The 17,201-nt window shown below is 38.0% G+C and overlaps 6 protein-coding genes across 6 annotated transcripts; 4 read left to right on the top strand and 2 right to left on the bottom strand.

Annotated features, from left to right (window-relative positions):
- Window positions 1–173: 173 nt before the first annotated feature.
- On the bottom strand, window positions 174–5,363 carry RRP5 (Rrp5p; the record flags this gene model as incomplete). Its single annotated transcript, XM_451897.1, has 1 exon — window positions 174–5,363. One exon carries the CDS (start codon window positions 5,361–5,363, stop codon window positions 174–176), a length of 5,190 nt encoding a protein of 1,729 aa, XP_451897.1.
- Window positions 5,364–6,529: 1,166 nt separating this feature from the next.
- Window positions 6,530–10,849, top strand: YPK9 (putative acid anhydride hydrolase; the record flags this gene model as incomplete). The annotated part of the gene is made up of 1 exon (XM_451896.1): window positions 6,530–10,849. One exon carries the CDS (start codon window positions 6,530–6,532, stop codon window positions 10,847–10,849), a length of 4,320 nt encoding a protein of 1,439 aa, XP_451896.1.
- Window positions 10,850–10,921: 72 nt separating this feature from the next.
- Window positions 10,922–11,914, bottom strand: KLLA0_B08195g (uncharacterized protein; the record flags this gene model as incomplete). The annotated part of the gene is made up of 1 exon (XM_451895.1): window positions 10,922–11,914. The coding sequence occupies one exon, from the start codon at window positions 11,912–11,914 to the stop codon at window positions 10,922–10,924; it is 993 nt and encodes a 330-aa protein (XP_451895.1).
- A 724-nt stretch (window positions 11,915–12,638) lies between these two features.
- KLLA0_B08173g (40S ribosomal protein eS10) lies at window positions 12,639–12,959 on the top strand (the record flags this gene model as incomplete). The annotated part of the gene is made up of 1 exon (XM_451894.1): window positions 12,639–12,959. The coding sequence occupies one exon, from the start codon at window positions 12,639–12,641 to the stop codon at window positions 12,957–12,959; it is 321 nt and encodes a 106-aa protein (XP_451894.1).
- A 1,013-nt stretch (window positions 12,960–13,972) lies between these two features.
- PEF1 (Pef1p) lies at window positions 13,973–15,061 on the top strand (the record flags this gene model as incomplete). Its single annotated transcript, XM_451893.1, has 1 exon — window positions 13,973–15,061. One exon carries the CDS (start codon window positions 13,973–13,975, stop codon window positions 15,059–15,061), a length of 1,089 nt encoding a protein of 362 aa, XP_451893.1.
- A 419-nt stretch (window positions 15,062–15,480) lies between these two features.
- On the top strand, window positions 15,481–17,127 carry SPR3 (septin SPR3; the record flags this gene model as incomplete). The annotated part of the gene is made up of 1 exon (XM_451892.1): window positions 15,481–17,127. The coding sequence occupies one exon, from the start codon at window positions 15,481–15,483 to the stop codon at window positions 17,125–17,127; it is 1,647 nt and encodes a 548-aa protein (XP_451892.1).
- Between the last annotated feature and the right edge of the window lie 74 nt (window positions 17,128–17,201).

Below are 17,201 nucleotides of genomic sequence, written 5' to 3'. Positions count from 1 at the left end.
TTAATTTTTTTAAATATACAGGATTTTAAAAGTTTATAAAATTATGTCCAATGCACAACAAACATTGTCTTTTCACCAACAACAATGAAAAGACCGTCTGTTAGATGCGTTTCCTAAATTTAATAATGTACAATAATTATAATGACAATAGTAATGTGCGATATACTTTAGTTTTACTCGGTGTCCGCCGATTTGTTCTTTTTAACATATTCAGCAGCCTTGGCTTTAACATAGTCGACCAGTTTTTGATCGTCCTTCTGTTCTTCAAATTGTAACCACTTGTTGAAAAAGAACTTTGCTTGTTTTCTAGTGATCTTTTTAGTGATAACTCTTTCAAAGAGATCCTCAGCCTTGGATTTTTCACCATGTTTAATTTCTTGATCAATGTACACATTCCATAGATCGACTCTCTTTGGAGCATCTGCCAAAAGACCTTCAAATAAGGAACGACCTTGTTCTGGGTCACCTTTACTGAATTCTAATTGTGCAAACTTTCTGACTACTTCGATATGGTTACGTGTTGGTAGGGATTTTAAAGAGTTTCCTAGAACTTCATGAGCCTCGTCTATTAAATTGTTGTCAATCAAAAATTCACCCCAAGCGACCCATATTGATACCTTTTCACTTCCGAATTTCTTTGCAGTTATTTTGAAAAGTTCCTTGGCCTTTTCTATCTTCTCACTCATTTGATAGATAGACAATAGTTTCATATGCATCGTAAAGGAGTCCATGTACTGGCACGCCTTAGTGAAAACATCTTCAACTGTTTCTTCGGTACCGAAAGTATTCTCCAAATTGAGTGAAGCAATCCATATGTTAAGCTTTTCAGATTCCTCTCTGAAATTGATGGTCTTCAGTGCACGTTCAACGATCTCACGGGCTTTTTCGACTTCACTTAGTTGTAAATGGAAAGCCATGTAGTTCATCCATACCACGGAAGAGTTTGGATTACCCATGATTAAACGTTCAAAGTCGCCTACGGATTCTGGAATCCTGGTGTTGATATCAACAGTCTTATCTTGAACAATCTGAGTCTTCTTCTTCTTTTGCTTCCTAGATTTAATGAAGTCCTCATCTTCTTCGGAGGATTCTTCTTCGTCTTGAGCTTGGTCAAGGATGCTTGCAGTCCAATCGAATCCGGTACTCAATGAAAGTCCGTCAGTGCTGACTGGGGCAGAATTTTTAGGTCTAGTTGTGTCTTCCGCTTCTGAATCGGAATGTCCAAATTGAGCATCGTCCATGATCTCATCTTGGTCTTCATCTTTGTCTTCATCTTTGTCGGAAGCATCGCTTTCCTTCTGTCCATCTTCCATATCGATATCTAGATCATCTACACCTTCGAGCTCTTCTTCTTCTTCATTACCTTCTTCAACGGTTTCAGGCTTCTCGTTAGTGAAGTATGAAGCCTTCAAACCTAGAGATATTTGCTTCTTTTCAGGATTGGTCTTTAAGACGATTGCTTTAACTTTGTCACCTTCACCGAAAAGGTTTTGTAAATTATCTATTTTAGCGTCAGCGACTTCACTTTTGTGGGCCAAACCAGTTACGTTGACTGTACCGTCCAACTTTACGAAAACACCAAAGTCAGTAACATTCTTCACAGAACCTTGGAAAATATCGCCCACATTAATATCAGAGTATGATTTTAATACGTTCAATTGACCGTTGACTTCAGATTCCCTCAAAGTTAATAGTACGCGATCATCATTATCACAGTTCACAACCTTACCGACAACACTTTGACCTCTTCTGAAAAATTTCTTCCAATCCTTGATAAAGGCATCCGTAAGCTTGGAAACTGGAACGAATGCTTGCAATACACTGCTCAAACTAATAAAAACACCTTTGTCAGTGATAGATTTAACAAAACCACGAACAATATCACCTCTCTTCAATTCAGAGGAGGAGATGATGGTACGGTCCTTTGGAGAAGAAGAACGCAAGGATAAATTGATCTTGTTATTGTCTATGTCAACATTCAAAACTGTGGCGGAAACAATGTTCTTCTTTTTGGAGTCATAGACATCTTTCAACGATAGAGAATAATCATCTAAAGCATCGGTTATGAATGAAACACCAGTAACATCTTTACCTAAAGACAATAAAACGTAAGTATCCTGAACAGAAATTACCCTAGCAGGTAGAACATCGCCTTCTTTAATTTCTGAAATAGAGGAGATGGCGTGCGATCTAGCAGAAACAACTAGTGAATCATGCTCAGTATCAATAGATTTGACGGTTACTCTGACAGCTGTACCTATTGGGTATTTCTCTTCAATTGGTAAGGAAAAGTCATGACCTTCATCTGAGATCTCAAAGATTGGTAGTTTGGCCTTGACAGTAGGAGTGATAGTCAACCATGCGGTATCGTTGCTATAATTATTAATGAATCCAAAGGTTGTTTGCTCTGGAGTGAAGTCCTTGAGTTTCTTTTCGGAAACTGGAGAAGTTAATGAAGATGGCTTTGCGCTCAGTTCGACTAGATGGCTCTTGGATGTTGTGTGAGAAATTGGTAAGAATTTACGGCTTTTAATATCGTGGAACCCGATAACTCTGACTGAGAGTGAATCATTTTTCTTGTACACACTTAATGGTGCCTTTTGTTCTTTGATATCTTCGAAACTGTCGAAAACTTCAGAAATACTGATACGACCATGTACATTATCAGCCAACGTAACGTTAAGCTGGTTCTTCTTAACTGATGTAATTGTAGCCTTTGTAACCTTACCGATAGTGAAGTCCGACAAATCTTTGATAGACTTGTCGACTGGGTTAATTACAGATGAATTGATCTTCTTAACATCGGTCTTTTGTTTTAAAATAGTCAATAAAAATCTTTCATGTTCCTCATCTGTTCTCAATAAATACACGGTCACGGATTGATTGATGTAGTATTTCTTATGAATATCAATATCTCTGGTTTCTGCTGCATAACTTGGTAAAACCAAACCGACAAATTTACCATTGAATGCAACAAAAACACCACGGTCAGAAACAGATTTAACGTAACCATGCATCGGTTCTGTTTTGTCTTTATTTTTGATGTCGGAAAAACTTAAAGGAAGGGTACCGTCTTCAGCATCTTTAATCAATGATTTTTTACAGGACATGTTGAACACATGAGTCCTGATGTCCTTGTCCAAAACCAAACCTCTAACTTCAGAGTTAATCTTTAACTTTTTCTGCGAAGCTCTGTTTTGTTCAATTCTATCATCTGACAAATGGCCGGTGTAAATAACACCGCGCAACCCTGAATCTTTAGATTCTACGATGACGGAATCTTTAGTCTTTTCAATAACAATTGCATCGATGATAGATTTACCGACAACTAAAGATTCAATAGCACTCTTTTGCTTGGAAGAAGACTCTGCTGAAATTTTACAAGAAGCAATAATTCTGTTTCTTTCGAAGTCATGATTCAAAATTTTAACCAAAACACTTTGTCCTAGTCTTAAGTGTTCTTGTGGTTTCTTTACAAATGCTTCTGAAATTTCTTTGTTTGGAACGAAAGCTTTGATATTATTAAAGAACGAGATAACACAACCATTAGGCTTGAATATTTCAACAGTACCAATTGTTTTCAATTCTTGACTTTCAACAGTCTGAATATCATCATTTTTGCAGACTAACGTCACAGATTCTTCGTCTGCATTTACAATAGACTTTTTCAATGTCACAGTGACACGGCCCACAGAATCGACATTGAGAACTCTACCTTTAACCTTTGAACCAATTTTGAATTTTCTTTCAGGATACACAAGTCTGGTATCAGATATGTGTAAGGGAGGAACAAATGCCTTAAATTGATCATTGAAAATTTTTAATTCAATACCTTTTCCTGACACTGTGACAATCTCACAAGCGCTCAAAACTTCGCCTGCTGGAATATCGGACGATCTTAGGTATTTGACATCAAGTAAGGCTGGATCAGACGTCAATGTGTAAAGTTTATCTACATTGTTATAGCCGAGTATTCTTGCTTTCACAGTTCCCGTTGGTTCAGTTTCTCCTGCCTTTGACAAATGAATTTGTCCCACCTGTTCATTGTTGATTGATACGTAGAAAAATTGACTATCCCTGCCTTTAACTGTGCAAGAATCGAAGATATAGCCAACGGGGAAAGATTCTAACGCTTCGGTCTCCTGTAATTTTGGATGCAATGAGATGATATGAGGTTGTGTGGAAACGACAGCAACTTTATCGCCGCTTTTCACTATAGTGGTTGCCAAAATTCTAGCATTGACTAAGTCACCAATGGAGTAGTGATGCTTCAAATCCTCTACCGTAAAGAAATTGGAATGTGGCAATGGCAAAAATGCAGTTATTAGACCGAAGGCTTTACCGATAACACCGTGATTTGTGATAGTTTGAGGTAAAAAGTCAATCGATTGACCCGGCACGATGGCATCTATGGAAGAGATCTTTTCGACCTTGGTGTTTTTACTGGCCAAATCCAAGTTGACATTTACAGTTCTACCAGATCTTTTCGTCACTGTAGCTAAGAACACCATACCTGGTAACAAAGAACTGAATTCAGGTATATCCTTCTTTGAGATAAAACCTGTTAAGTTCTCAATACCGATATCAAGAATGGCACCGTGATCTTCTATACTTTTCAACGAACACTGTAGTGGACAGTTTTTAGCTAAATCATCATCTTCAAACACGTTTACTACAGAGGGTTCGATGGATAAGTCTAACTTTTTGTTCTTGTTTGATTCTAAAGCGCTGTTATTTTGTACCATGCACCTCAACCATTGGCCTATTTTGAAATATTTATTGAGATCAGGTAATTCTTTAGGAGTTGTTATGTCGCTTTCATCATCTGAAGAATCGTATTCTGAGTCCTCATTTTTTTCATCATCGCTTTCCATGGATTCGTCCAAATTTTCCAAAATCTTGGTCATTTGTTCAGAGATATCTGTTAATGAGACGTAACCATGCAAACCGTCCACCAAAGATATTTTCAGTTCATGTTTGCTGATCGATTGGATTTGACCCAAGACAATGGTCCCTTTGGTCATTTGTTTCATTCCAAAATGCTCAATTAAATCAGTCTTGTCCTCTTTTTCTTCATCATCACCTGTGGTAATTTGATCAAAATTATTCTTAGCATTCTTCTTTTTCTTCTTCGTTGGGCCCTCTGCACCAGTAGCTGATTCATCCTTGCCAAATAAAACATCAGCAACCACTTCGTTACCAACCTGCTTAACTTCCAATGGGGATAAAGCAGAAGAACCACCTCTTGGAAATGAGATTTCCTCGGATTTACTCAATGCAGATTTGGCTGGTGCTTCGGTAGCATCCTGTCTTACTAAAGGAGACTCATCGTCTCTCTTTCTTTTACTTTGTGGAGCAACCATGTTTGTGATCTTTTTCGGTATTTAGATATGCCTGTTTTCAAAACAAATTACACCTAGCAATTTAGATGTAAACCTATGTTTTTCTTGAAGTGTCTTGCAAACTATTGAAGCTCCTGTTCCCAAGTTGTTGTTGTTTTTGTCTTCTGTGAAGATAGAAACCAATAAAGCCAATAGAAAGCACAAAGCAAAAAGAATTCAGAGAAAGATACAAAATATGTTATACCAAACTGTTTCCTGTTTGAGAAAGTAAACCAGACTTATCTTTACCAGAATTAAGAAAGTTGCACTTGGTTTCTAGAATCAACAAAGCTCAGAAATGTGTTAGCATACCAATACAAATGATCCAGCACTTAAGTAGCTAAAGCTCATCTCATCTCATCTCATCTCATCGCATCGATTTTTGAAAATTTTCAATATTAAAAAAAAGAAATCAAAACGACATAGACGAAATGTAATCGCGCCTTTGATGCAGTGACAGTTTAATAATGGAACGTTGTACAGATCTTCCGTTGTTATCACTGGAGTTTGTTTGAACCGTATCCACGGATTAGGGTCTTTTGAATGCATGACATACTTCTTAACTATTAAGGGCTTTTGTTAGCCAGTTATTCTATCTTCTTAAAGAGGTATAATAATTACATATCTGTAATGGTGGAAACCATGTAACTAAAAGGTTCTAGGGGAGTGATAAGAGTTTTGTTGGTCATGCTAAGAAAAATTTGTGCAATTACGAGTGGAATGCCTTCTATGGTAATAGTTTCAGATCAGACTATATGTTTTTTCTCTTTTTTGTTCAATTTCATTTCTAAAGGTACTTTCACAGCCGGAAATATTTATTATAAGGCATAAAAGCACCATCATATTACAGTCTAAAGCTGTTTCTGGCTCCTTTCGATCCATTTTCAGGGGCAGTCTATATATCTATCGAACTACGAGAGTTTTATCAACACAGTAAAGTTCCACATTGTAACGTGAGGTATCATTGGCCTGCCTTTTCTCCTATCCTTCCTTATGTATTATGTGTCTTGGTATGAAATTTCATTAAATCAATTATCTTCAATTTATCAACCTACATTCTCATATATATCAGAAACCTTTAAAAAGTAATATGGAGTGGATTCTATCAATAGATAAGGTCGACCAACGCACCTTTGAAGAGGGACTCAATGTCATCATTCGACAGCAGATTTACAGGAATACCCCATAGTGCGAATAAATCAGCAAGACCGTCCTTTTCTTCGACAAGGACGGGATCCAGCGCTAATACAACTACTTCATCAGCAATCTTGGAACAAAACAACACAGAACCATATTCTGGTGCTGCTGTAGAGACTGTACCAAGTTCTATCGTATCTTTCTATCATCCACATTCATTCCAATCTAGTGGTTATGGTGCTAGTGCTGGCTCTTCCACTAATTTGGAAAGGCGTGGTAGATCATCAGAACATGACCCTTTACTATTGAGTACAACAACCTCTCGTCGGTCTAGCTCTTCAAGAGGTCGTGGATTCCAGTTTTTCACAGAAGAACAGGTCGAAAATGCTGAAGGTATCACTTCTAGTGTAGAAAATGCTGATTATGATATGGATTGGGATGCCATACCGACATATGAGCAAGAACGTCTACATATTCAACCGAGGTCATCGAAAACATCATTGAGACAAGATGGTAACGACTATGCGATGAGAACTTTTACACCTAATCGAAAGTATTCAGTACGATCACGTAAAAGTGAAGATCGGTTGTACTCTACTTCCCCACGTTCTTCCTCAAGTTCCTCGAGATACACTCTAAGAGATAGAATTCCTGCCGAATTGGAAATTTCCACTACTCACGATGTAGATGATTCGGAGCTCAGATCGTCAGCTTCGTCAGAAAGTGAGGATGAGGAAGCTGAAGCTAATGACGATTACAATTCAAGAGCAGAAGAAGATCAGGAACAGAACAAGAAATCTTACCACTCTGAGTTCTTAAAGCCTCAGTACCATTCAAGATTTTTCCCCAACAACGTGCCATATTTGCATTATCAGAGATTTTACATCGCCGAAGAAGACCTAGTTGTTGCGATAGCTGGTTATCGCACATCAAGATTTAGGCTACAATGCTACTATCTACTTTGTATTATCACTTTGGGACTTGCATTTCTAGTCTTCAGATGGAAGCCGACCATGAGGGTGAAGATGATCGGGGAAAAGACACCATTGGGAAAAGCTGAATGGGTGGTTGTAGAGAATGAATTCGGAGAACTCACTGTCGAATCGGTGAAAAGAAGATGGTATAATAGACCACTTAGTACAGTTCTTATGGAAACAAATGAGGATAGGATAGGAACACCAGAAAGTCGTCACTATCATCATCACGAAACTGAGTGGAACCCTAATTTGCCCATTTTGATTTCTTTTCAGTATAGATACTTTACGTTGGTGTACTCACCAATTGATGATATATTTAGAAGCAACAGCAATTGGGCTGATCCAGATTGGCTGGACTTGGAAGTTGTTCAGCACGGGCTTACATCTTCTATCCAAGAAGACAGAACACTTGCATTCGGTAAAAACTCTGTCAATTTGAAACAGAAAACCGTTACAGAGATTTTATTTGATGAAGCTCTTCATCCTTTTTATGTTTTCCAGATCTTTTCAATAATTCTTTGGCTGGCGGATGATTACTATTATTACGCCGGATGTATCTTTCTCATCTCAGTCTTATCCATCATCGATACGGTGATAGAAACGAAAAAGAACTCCGAAAAACTAGCAGATATATCGCACTTCAATTGTGAGGTTAGAGTGTATAAAGACAGATTTTGGACTCAAGTGAACTCATCTGACCTAGTACCCGGAGATCTCTTTGAAATATCAGATCCATCGTTAGTGGTTTTACCTTGTGATGCTGTTTTAATATCTGGTGACTGTATTGTCAACGAATCTATGCTAACGGGAGAATCTGTTCCAGTTTCAAAATATGCGGCCACAGAAGCCACAATGGCTCAACTGTTACAGGACTTCAAATCGTCTCAAGTGTCTAGTTTCGTCTCAAAATCATTCTTATTCAACGGTACTAAAATCATTAGGGTCCGAAATCAACCAGGACAAGGAATGGCATTGGCACTGGTGATTAGAACGGGATTCTCCACAACCAAAGGTTCTTTGGTAAGGTCAATGGTGTTTCCAAAACCTGTGGGATTCAAATTTTACGAAGATTCTTTCAAGTACATCGGTTTCATGACGCTGATTGCCATGTTTGGTTTCTCAATTAGTTGTATCCAATTCATCAGGTTGGGATTAGAGTATAAGGTTATGATACTAAGAGCGTTGGATATCATCACAATTGTGGTGCCACCGGCACTTCCCGCTACATTGACGATAGGAACAAGTTTTGCTTTAGGCAGACTCAAGAAGAAGGGTATTTTCTGTATTTCACCTACTAGGGTAAATGTCGGAGGAAAAGTGGATATGATGTGTTTTGACAAAACAGGTACATTGACAGAAGAGGGTTTAGACGTGTTGGGAATTCATTTTGCCAAACCTGAAGGCTCTTCTACCATTTTGCAACTAAGCGATTTGATAACTGACTGTGATGAAGTACTGCAAAAGCATACACTTTCCGATTGCAACAGTGCGGAAGAGTTCAAAGCGAAGAACTTTTTGGTTTCGCTTCTAACTTGCCATTCGTTGAAGCACATTGATGGTGAACTTTTAGGTGATCCACTAGATCTGAAAATGTTTGAGTTCACAAAATGGGCTTACGAAGAAGGCTATGAGAGCTGGAAGTTCAAGAATGCTGAAGATAAAACTGGCATCTCACCAGCGGTTGTACATCCAACGTCTAACTGTAACTTTATTGAAAATGATCCTGATAACCTCATCGGTGTGATAAGAAGCTTCGAATTCTTGTCTGAATTAAGAAGAATGAGTGTCATTGTTAAGGGTTTCAAGGAAAACACTTACTGGTCGTTCACTAAGGGTGCACCCGAGGTAATTGCCGATATCTGCAACCCTGCCACAATTCCAAAAGACTTTCATGAATTGTTACACCATTACACGCATAATGGTTTTAGAATCATTGCCTGTGCTGGTAAGACCCTTCCTAAGAGTTCTTGGTTGTATTCCCAGAAAGTCAGCAGGGAAGAGGTTGAGGACAATCTAGAGTTTTTAGGTTTCATCGTTTTCGAAAATAAATTGAAGTCCCGTACCAAGGCTGCTCTAAAAGAGTTGCAGAATGCGAATATTCGTACAGTTATGTGTACCGGTGATAATGTTCTTACGGCTGTCTCTGTGGGTAGGGATTCAGGCCTAATATCGTCTGAAAGAGTCTTCATTCCTTTCTTAAACGACAATCTCGAAGAAAGCAGACATTTACTTTCTTGGAGAGACGTTGATGAAGAAGGTTCTGTCCTAGATGCTGTCACTTTAAAGCCTTTAAACGATCCAGAAAAGAGTTATACATTAGCCATAACCGGTGATATTTTCCGTATTCTCTTCAGAAATGATGAAATTTTGCCAGATGATTATATCAGCACAGTTTTAATGAAGGGTTCAATTTACGCCAGAATGTCTCCAGATGAGAAGCACGAATTAGTGGAACAATTACAAAAATTAGATTACAACGTTGGTTTCTGTGGCGATGGAGCTAACGATTGTGGGGCTTTAAAAGCAGCCAATATTGGTATTTCTTTATCAGAAGCGGAAGCATCAGTTGCTGCTCCATTTACTTCGGCTGTTTTTGATATCAGTTGCGTTCTGGACGTCATAAAGGAAGGTAGAGCATCATTGGTGACCTCCTTCTCCTGTTTCCAATATATGAGTTTGTACTCAGCAATTCAATTCATTACCATTACCATCTTATACAGCAGAGGATCAAACCTAGGAGATTTCCAATTTTTATACATTGACTTATTGTTAATCGTTCCAATAGCTATTTCAATGTCATGGTCCAAGCCGAATAGCAAATTAGTGAAGAAAAGGCCTAGCGCTAATCTTGTTTCACCAAAGATATTGGTACCCCTTTGTCTGAACATCACTCTTATATTGATATTCCAATTACTACCATGGATTGCAGTTCAATACACCTCTTGGTATATGAAACCAGTTGTCGGTGGAGATGACGCCGTGCAATCCAGTGACAATACTGTTCTATTCTTCGTCTCTAATTTCCAGTACATTCTTACTGCAGTGGTTTTATCCCAAGGTCCTCCATACCGTGAACCTATGATTAAGAACATCGGGTTCATTTTGGACATTTCTCTTTCTATGTTAGTTAGTTTTGGATTGATGTATTTGAATGTGCAAACCTGGTTAGGAGAATTGCTCCAGTTAACAAACATATCTGATACTTTCAAATGGTTAATCCTGACAACGGCTGCAGCTAATTACTACGCATCAAAATATATCCCCGAAAAGTTCAAACATTTGTTCAAGAAGAAACAAAGTAGCAAGAAATACAAGAACATTGACAGGAAGCAGCAACAGCTAAACTTTGTATAGATTGAAATATTTACTGTGTATACGGAAATGCTTCTACCTGTATCTTTCTTCGGTATTGTTTGTCTCACTAAATTACAAGGAGTTTGAAGAATTTCTCATTGAAAGGAAACAGTTCCATAGAACGCCAACCGATGAACTGAAGGGAACCTGTAGGTGTTTAGGGACCATTAAAAAATTGATGAACTGAACCAGCGGCCAAACAAGATAATTGCATCCCAACGTAGTAATGTATATGTTTCTGATTTTAATTTGGAAAGATTCTGCATCACCATGTTCCATAATATAGTTTGAATACATGAAGAAACAGTATAAAGAAATTGGAGAATAAACCAATTGATCTGATAGCACTCTTTCCAGGACTTGAACCACCGTTGGATCCTCGGTATAAAAATAATTTAAGAATTTGTACCACGGTACTTGAAAGAATGATAGGAACCAGCCCCAGGACATAAAACAGATCCATCTGTAAAAGCTGAAAAGCTCATTGTTAGACGACGATGTACCATCAGCATCGTAATCCAAGTTTGAGTCAAGATCCCAGTCATGACGAAGCTCTGAATCAATGCCAGGACTAGCATTGCGAGTATCCGTTTGACCCTCGAAAGAAGGTCTCTCGACACCATAGTCGTTGAATATCGAGACGTTGTCACTATAATTATCATCAAAGGATTCCGTGCGACGGAACGAGAGTCCTGCAACTAAATTCCTAGTTACCTTATCGACAACTTCAGGTACCGGGTCTACTTTGTATGATAAGAAACATGAAATGCATTGTGCCAAGCAATCTGAAGTTCCGAACAAGAGTACATTGGTGCACATGGTGGCTAACAATGCAGAAGACTGGTATAAAGACCCGTAAACAGATGTGAAGTGCAGTAGAAGAACAATCCAAGTAGACAAAATGGACCAATGTATAATCGTAATCTTCAATATTTTGAATCGTCGTAAGCTATAAATTAGGTTCAGTGTTATAGTTTTCCATTGTTCGATCTTATTGGTAAGGCTGTCTCTTAGTCCGGACTCAAAAGAGGCAAACCCTGATTCCTCAGGTAATGATAATGGCATGGGAAAATCGGAAATGACAGAAGTTTAGTGTGATGATATTGTATTACCAGAAGAGTGTACACTTAAGAATCCCTTTGTAAGGTATATATATCAAAGCGGAACAAAGTGCCATACGATGCTGTCCTTAATTCATATAAAGAGATATCAACCTAAAATGAGACAGAATAACACACACGTGACATACAAATACGAGGGACTGGCCAATTGCAAAACACCTGGACATCCAAAAACAAAACGCCACTTTTCGGAACACCCATACATTTAGAAAGATATTAAAGTTATCAAATGGGGAAATTGTAATCTCACCATTAGAGAAACCGAACCCAAGCAAATGTCAGGTCTCCTCACAGAGTATATCGTACAAGCTGACGTTAGGAATCACTCACTTACAAATAGCCGTAGAGATGGGAAAGTACCTCATCGATTCACTGCTAACTGTCTAACAATCTGAAATCCATAATGTACTGCAAGCTACAGACTTAGTTACGTTAACGATCAGTTCAATTTTTTTTTTTTTTTTTTTTGATTTTGTCGATGTTTGAAAAGTTTCAATGAATTATAGAGGAATTACAACTTACATTTGGTTATTGACAGTTAGTTTTATAATTGGTATTAGCATTTGTACAATTTAGTTCTTACTTATTGTTTTATAATTTATGTTATGTGTTTTGTAACCTGTTTCAGAGAAAAGTAAGTTCAATCAAGTAAGCAACAGCAGAACAAAATGTTAATTCCAAAGGAAGACAGAAAGAAGATCTACCAACACTTGTTCCAAGAAGGTGTCTTGGTTGCCAAGAAGGACTTCAACCAACCAAAGCATGAAGAAATTGACACCAAGAACTTGTTTGTCATCAAGGCTTTGCAATCTTTGACTTCCAAGGGTTTTGTCAAGACTCAATTCTCATGGCAATACTACTACTACACCTTGACTGAAGAAGGTGTAGTTTACTTGAGAGAGTACTTGAACTTGCCAGAACACATCTTCCCAGCTACTTACTTGGCTGGTCAATCTGGTGACCAAAGACCACAAGGTAAGAAGTACTAAATTGACTGAGACATGGCCTGACTTTGTGTGATGGGGAAGTTGTGTTTTACCCGTATTTTCTCATCATACTGTCAGTAAAACGTTGTTAATGTCAACTGTTTGGATTCGTATTAATTTACAATAAAGTCGTACAAGTGAGCAAGATGTGGAACCTCAGTTGTTATTCATTTCCTGAGGAAATGAATATCCTTGGATTCCTTTTTCTTAAATTTACTCAAACATAGTTGTCGGTTCTTTATTCAATATTCAAATGGGTTAACACGTTATTATCGCACATGATATCATTTTTATTTTCCAATATTATTATTACTATAAATCACATACTTATAAATGTGAGGAGTAGTATCCTTTTGTCATTTTACTATTTTTCTTGGGTCTATTGCAGTGTCGTTACATTGCTCCAAAAAACTTCACATAATCCATACTCTCACGTAACTGTATATTGTCTTTTATAGTCTCATAAAGCAACATATAGCTGGTGTTTTTTTTCAAGCCTGTACAGAAGCTATTTTTGGTTCCTCTCTCTGCTGCCGATCGTTTTGTATATTTTCATCGTCAGGGTTTTCGACATTCTTTCATTCAGTAGTTATCTCGGAAATTAAAAATAAATCCAAACATAAACTTTCAACAACACACTTAGCAAACAAGAGCTGTTAGAATGAAATATATCCCGTTTGATTTCTCGTGAATGGATAACAGTAGCACTGATAGATCTTAGCATTAATTAGAGTGATAAAACCCGAGTCATATACTAATTTGAAGCTGAATGTTGTGAATTTTTGTTCAATATAGTAGCATTCTGATTTATCACCCTATCATGGCTCCAAACAAAATAAATTACTCCGGAGGAGATGAATTACCAGTATGTATCGATTGAAGTACTTATAAGGTTAATGAGGGTAAGAGCTCCCCATCCCCCCCCCCCCCCCCCCCCCGATAATAATGTCATTGTCACTAACTTTCCATTCCTAAACACTTAATAATTACAGTTGTACGCGACCCCAGAAGAAGCGATGAAAGAGGGTAAAAGGAGAGAAGAGGTAGAGAGAAGACGCCGGCAGATGAAATATGGTATCAATCCAAAGCTGCAACAACAGCCAGTACCTGTGAACCCATCCATTCACCATGCACCTTCGTCATACTCACTGGATTCAAGTTATCAAAAACAATCACAACTGCCACAGCAGAGAACCATGATGTCTGGTTACGAACACGGAGCAGGACCTGGGCTACAAAGATCTCAACCAAGGGTACCGAGCTATGAACAGCCACCTGCACCTTCCAGGGTGATGGCTCAAATGCCTGCCCATAATGGTAGTTCCGCCAGTATGTCAACTTATGCTCCACCACAACAGGTTTACTATCAAAGTCAAACTGCAGGTCATCCAGTAGCAACAGTACCGCATTCTTCACCACAAAATATCTCAATAAGGGCCCCAAACCCTCCACCACCACGCTCTATGCAGTCTTCATCGGCACCTCAAGTACAGTATCGCAAAAATCAGCCACTGGCCGCATCTAGCGCAGGTTCTATAGCATCACAAGAGTCCCAACAAGAACAACAAGATAACTTAATCGCAACCGAGCTTTTCAACAACCATGACTTGAAAAACATGGGCAGACTCACGGCAGACGAACTGCATAATTTGTTACAGAATGATGATGGGTCGAAATTTTGTACAAGTTCAATTGAATCACTAATAAACTTGTTTGGTGGCTCTAGATTTGGTACTGTCAACTTAAATGAATTCATTTCGTTATACAAGAGAGTTAAAAAATGGAGAAAATGTTTTGTAGATAACGATATCAACGGCTCATTTACGCTAACGATGGCTGAGTTTCATAAAGCTGTCCAATCGTTGGGATATCTAATTCCTTTTGAAGTTAGTGAGAAATTGTTTGAATGCTATGCGGAATACTTTGACCAGCAAAGGCTAAACAAAGAAATGAAGTTTGATAGATTTGTTGAAACGTTAGTATGGTTAATGCGACTAACCAAAGTTTTCCGTAAGTATGACTTGCAACAAGAAGGGACTGCAACCATTGCATACAAAGATTTCATAGATCTAACTTTGTACTTAGGCAAATTCTTGCCACATTAATTCTAAAAAATGTACTATATGGTGAAGCAGATTCACCAGGAACCGTAATTCCTATCGAATAACAAATATTCTATTAATCTTTAATTATTCTACACTTTCATTATCCAGCTGAAGAAGATCGCGACACTTAGCTTGTTCCCTCGTTCGAAGCTAAAAAAAAACTACATCCTCAGACTAGAGCGATGAGCAGAGTCACTTCGAGCAACAAGAAAAAATCACTGGCATATGAAATATCTGTAGTGACATAAAGTACTAATTTTTCTATTTCAATACTTTTTTGATTTTTGTGTCCAGCGACAGAAAAAAATCTATAATAGTATAAGAGTAGTAAAACAAGGAACTGACCCCCCAGTGACTGGATTTATCGTGGAAGTGTTACATTTGTTGACGTTTACCAGGAGGCTTCGAACGGTAAAGCAATGAATTCAACTAAGAATGGCTGGGGTTCATCAATGGATCATTATATTGAAGCAACTGGTGTTGAATATGATTCCATTTCCTATGGACCAGCAAAATATGGTTCGAATGCAGATAACCTGGAAGTCATTAACGAGCAACCTGAAGAAGAATGTACTGAAGTGAAACCGCAGTCTCAAGAAAAAAAAGAGGTGCTCGATTCGGTTAGACGATTGTTCGAAGCTGATTCCACAGAATCTAACAGCGCTTTGAAGAGTCTAGATGTGGATATAAACGTTCAAGGTGACTTCTATACGCTAAATTCGGTCATGAATTCTTCTACAGCCAATACAACTCAAGAGAACTGCTCGAAGTTTATCACTCCGTCTGTTATTGATGAACACTATCACATTGGTATCGATTCTATTCCTCTACAAAAGGAAACTTTCATTGAAAAAAACGGTGTTCAATTCACCATGATGGTAGTAGGGCAATCTGGATTAGGTAAGACAACTTTCATCAATACCTTGTTCGGAACTTCACTTCTACCTACTGTATGGGAATCTGATATGACAGAAAGAGGAGTCACAAAGACAACGAAAATCGTTCGCCATGAGAGTGAGTTAGTTGAAAATGGGTTTACCTTGAGATATACTGTCATTGACACACCTGGATTTGGCGACCTTGCAAACAATAATTTTTCTTGGTCACCAATTGTAAATTACATTGATGAGCAATATAGATCTTATATCTTTCAAGAAGAGCAGCCATTGAGAGCTTCCCTTAAGGATAACCGTATTCACTGTTGCTTATATTTCATAAACTTGACCAGAAATGGCTTGAGTGCATTAGACATTGCGGCAATGGAAGAAATTTCTAAAAGGGTTAATTTGATCCCTGTTATCGCCAAAATTGATGGGTTAACCTCGGCTGACTTAGAAATGTATAAGAGGAAAATCAGAGAAACTCTTCAAAAGCAAGAGATAAAAGTTTGTTCTTTCTTGGATCAAAACCATCCCAACTGCCAAACAATATTCGATACGTATCCGTTCGGTATCGTTTGTTCCGATGAAATGGTAACAAATAACGAAGGGAAATTGGTACGTGGTAGAAAATACAAATGGGGAAATGTGGAAGTTGAGAATCCGCTACATTCCGAATTTACTGCTTTAAGAACAGTGTTAATGTCTAAAAATCTTGTTGATTTCGCTGTAGGATGTGAAAATTACTACGAAAAATGTCGTTCTCATATCTTATTATCAAGAATTCAACAGGCTAAGACCAACTGTCCAGATCATTTGGATTTGACTAACTTAGATCTTGATAATCCCGATCAGAATGGATTAGAAAACTATAAATTCTATGAAGCCTTCAACAAGAAATTTATGGATGATTTGATTATCGAATGGTCCCCTGAGTTTATCCATAAGCAATGGGAAGCAAAGAAACGGCTTAGCGAGATTGTGTCAATGGAAGAAAAAAGATTCAAGGATTGGAAACAGGATTTGCTAAACAAGCAAAATTTATTCAACCACGAGATCGAGGATCTTCATACAATAGTCCAACAGATTCGTTCCGAATGCAATGAATTGGAGACAAGGGTGAATAAACAGAGGCCCAGGAGATTTTCTAAACTTGGATTATCTTCACATTCTGAATTAGCTAGATGAAAGTCTTTTGCTTGAGAAAGGCACAGTTTATCCATTTCAGTGAAAATCGGAAGACATAAAAAAATAAATAAAGA

Source organism: Kluyveromyces lactis (assembly GCF_000002515.2).
Source record: "Kluyveromyces lactis strain NRRL Y-1140 chromosome B complete sequence".
NCBI lineage: Eukaryota > Fungi > Ascomycota > Saccharomycetes > Saccharomycetales > Saccharomycetaceae > Kluyveromyces > Kluyveromyces lactis.
This window is presented reverse-complemented; position numbering and strand designations above follow the sequence as displayed.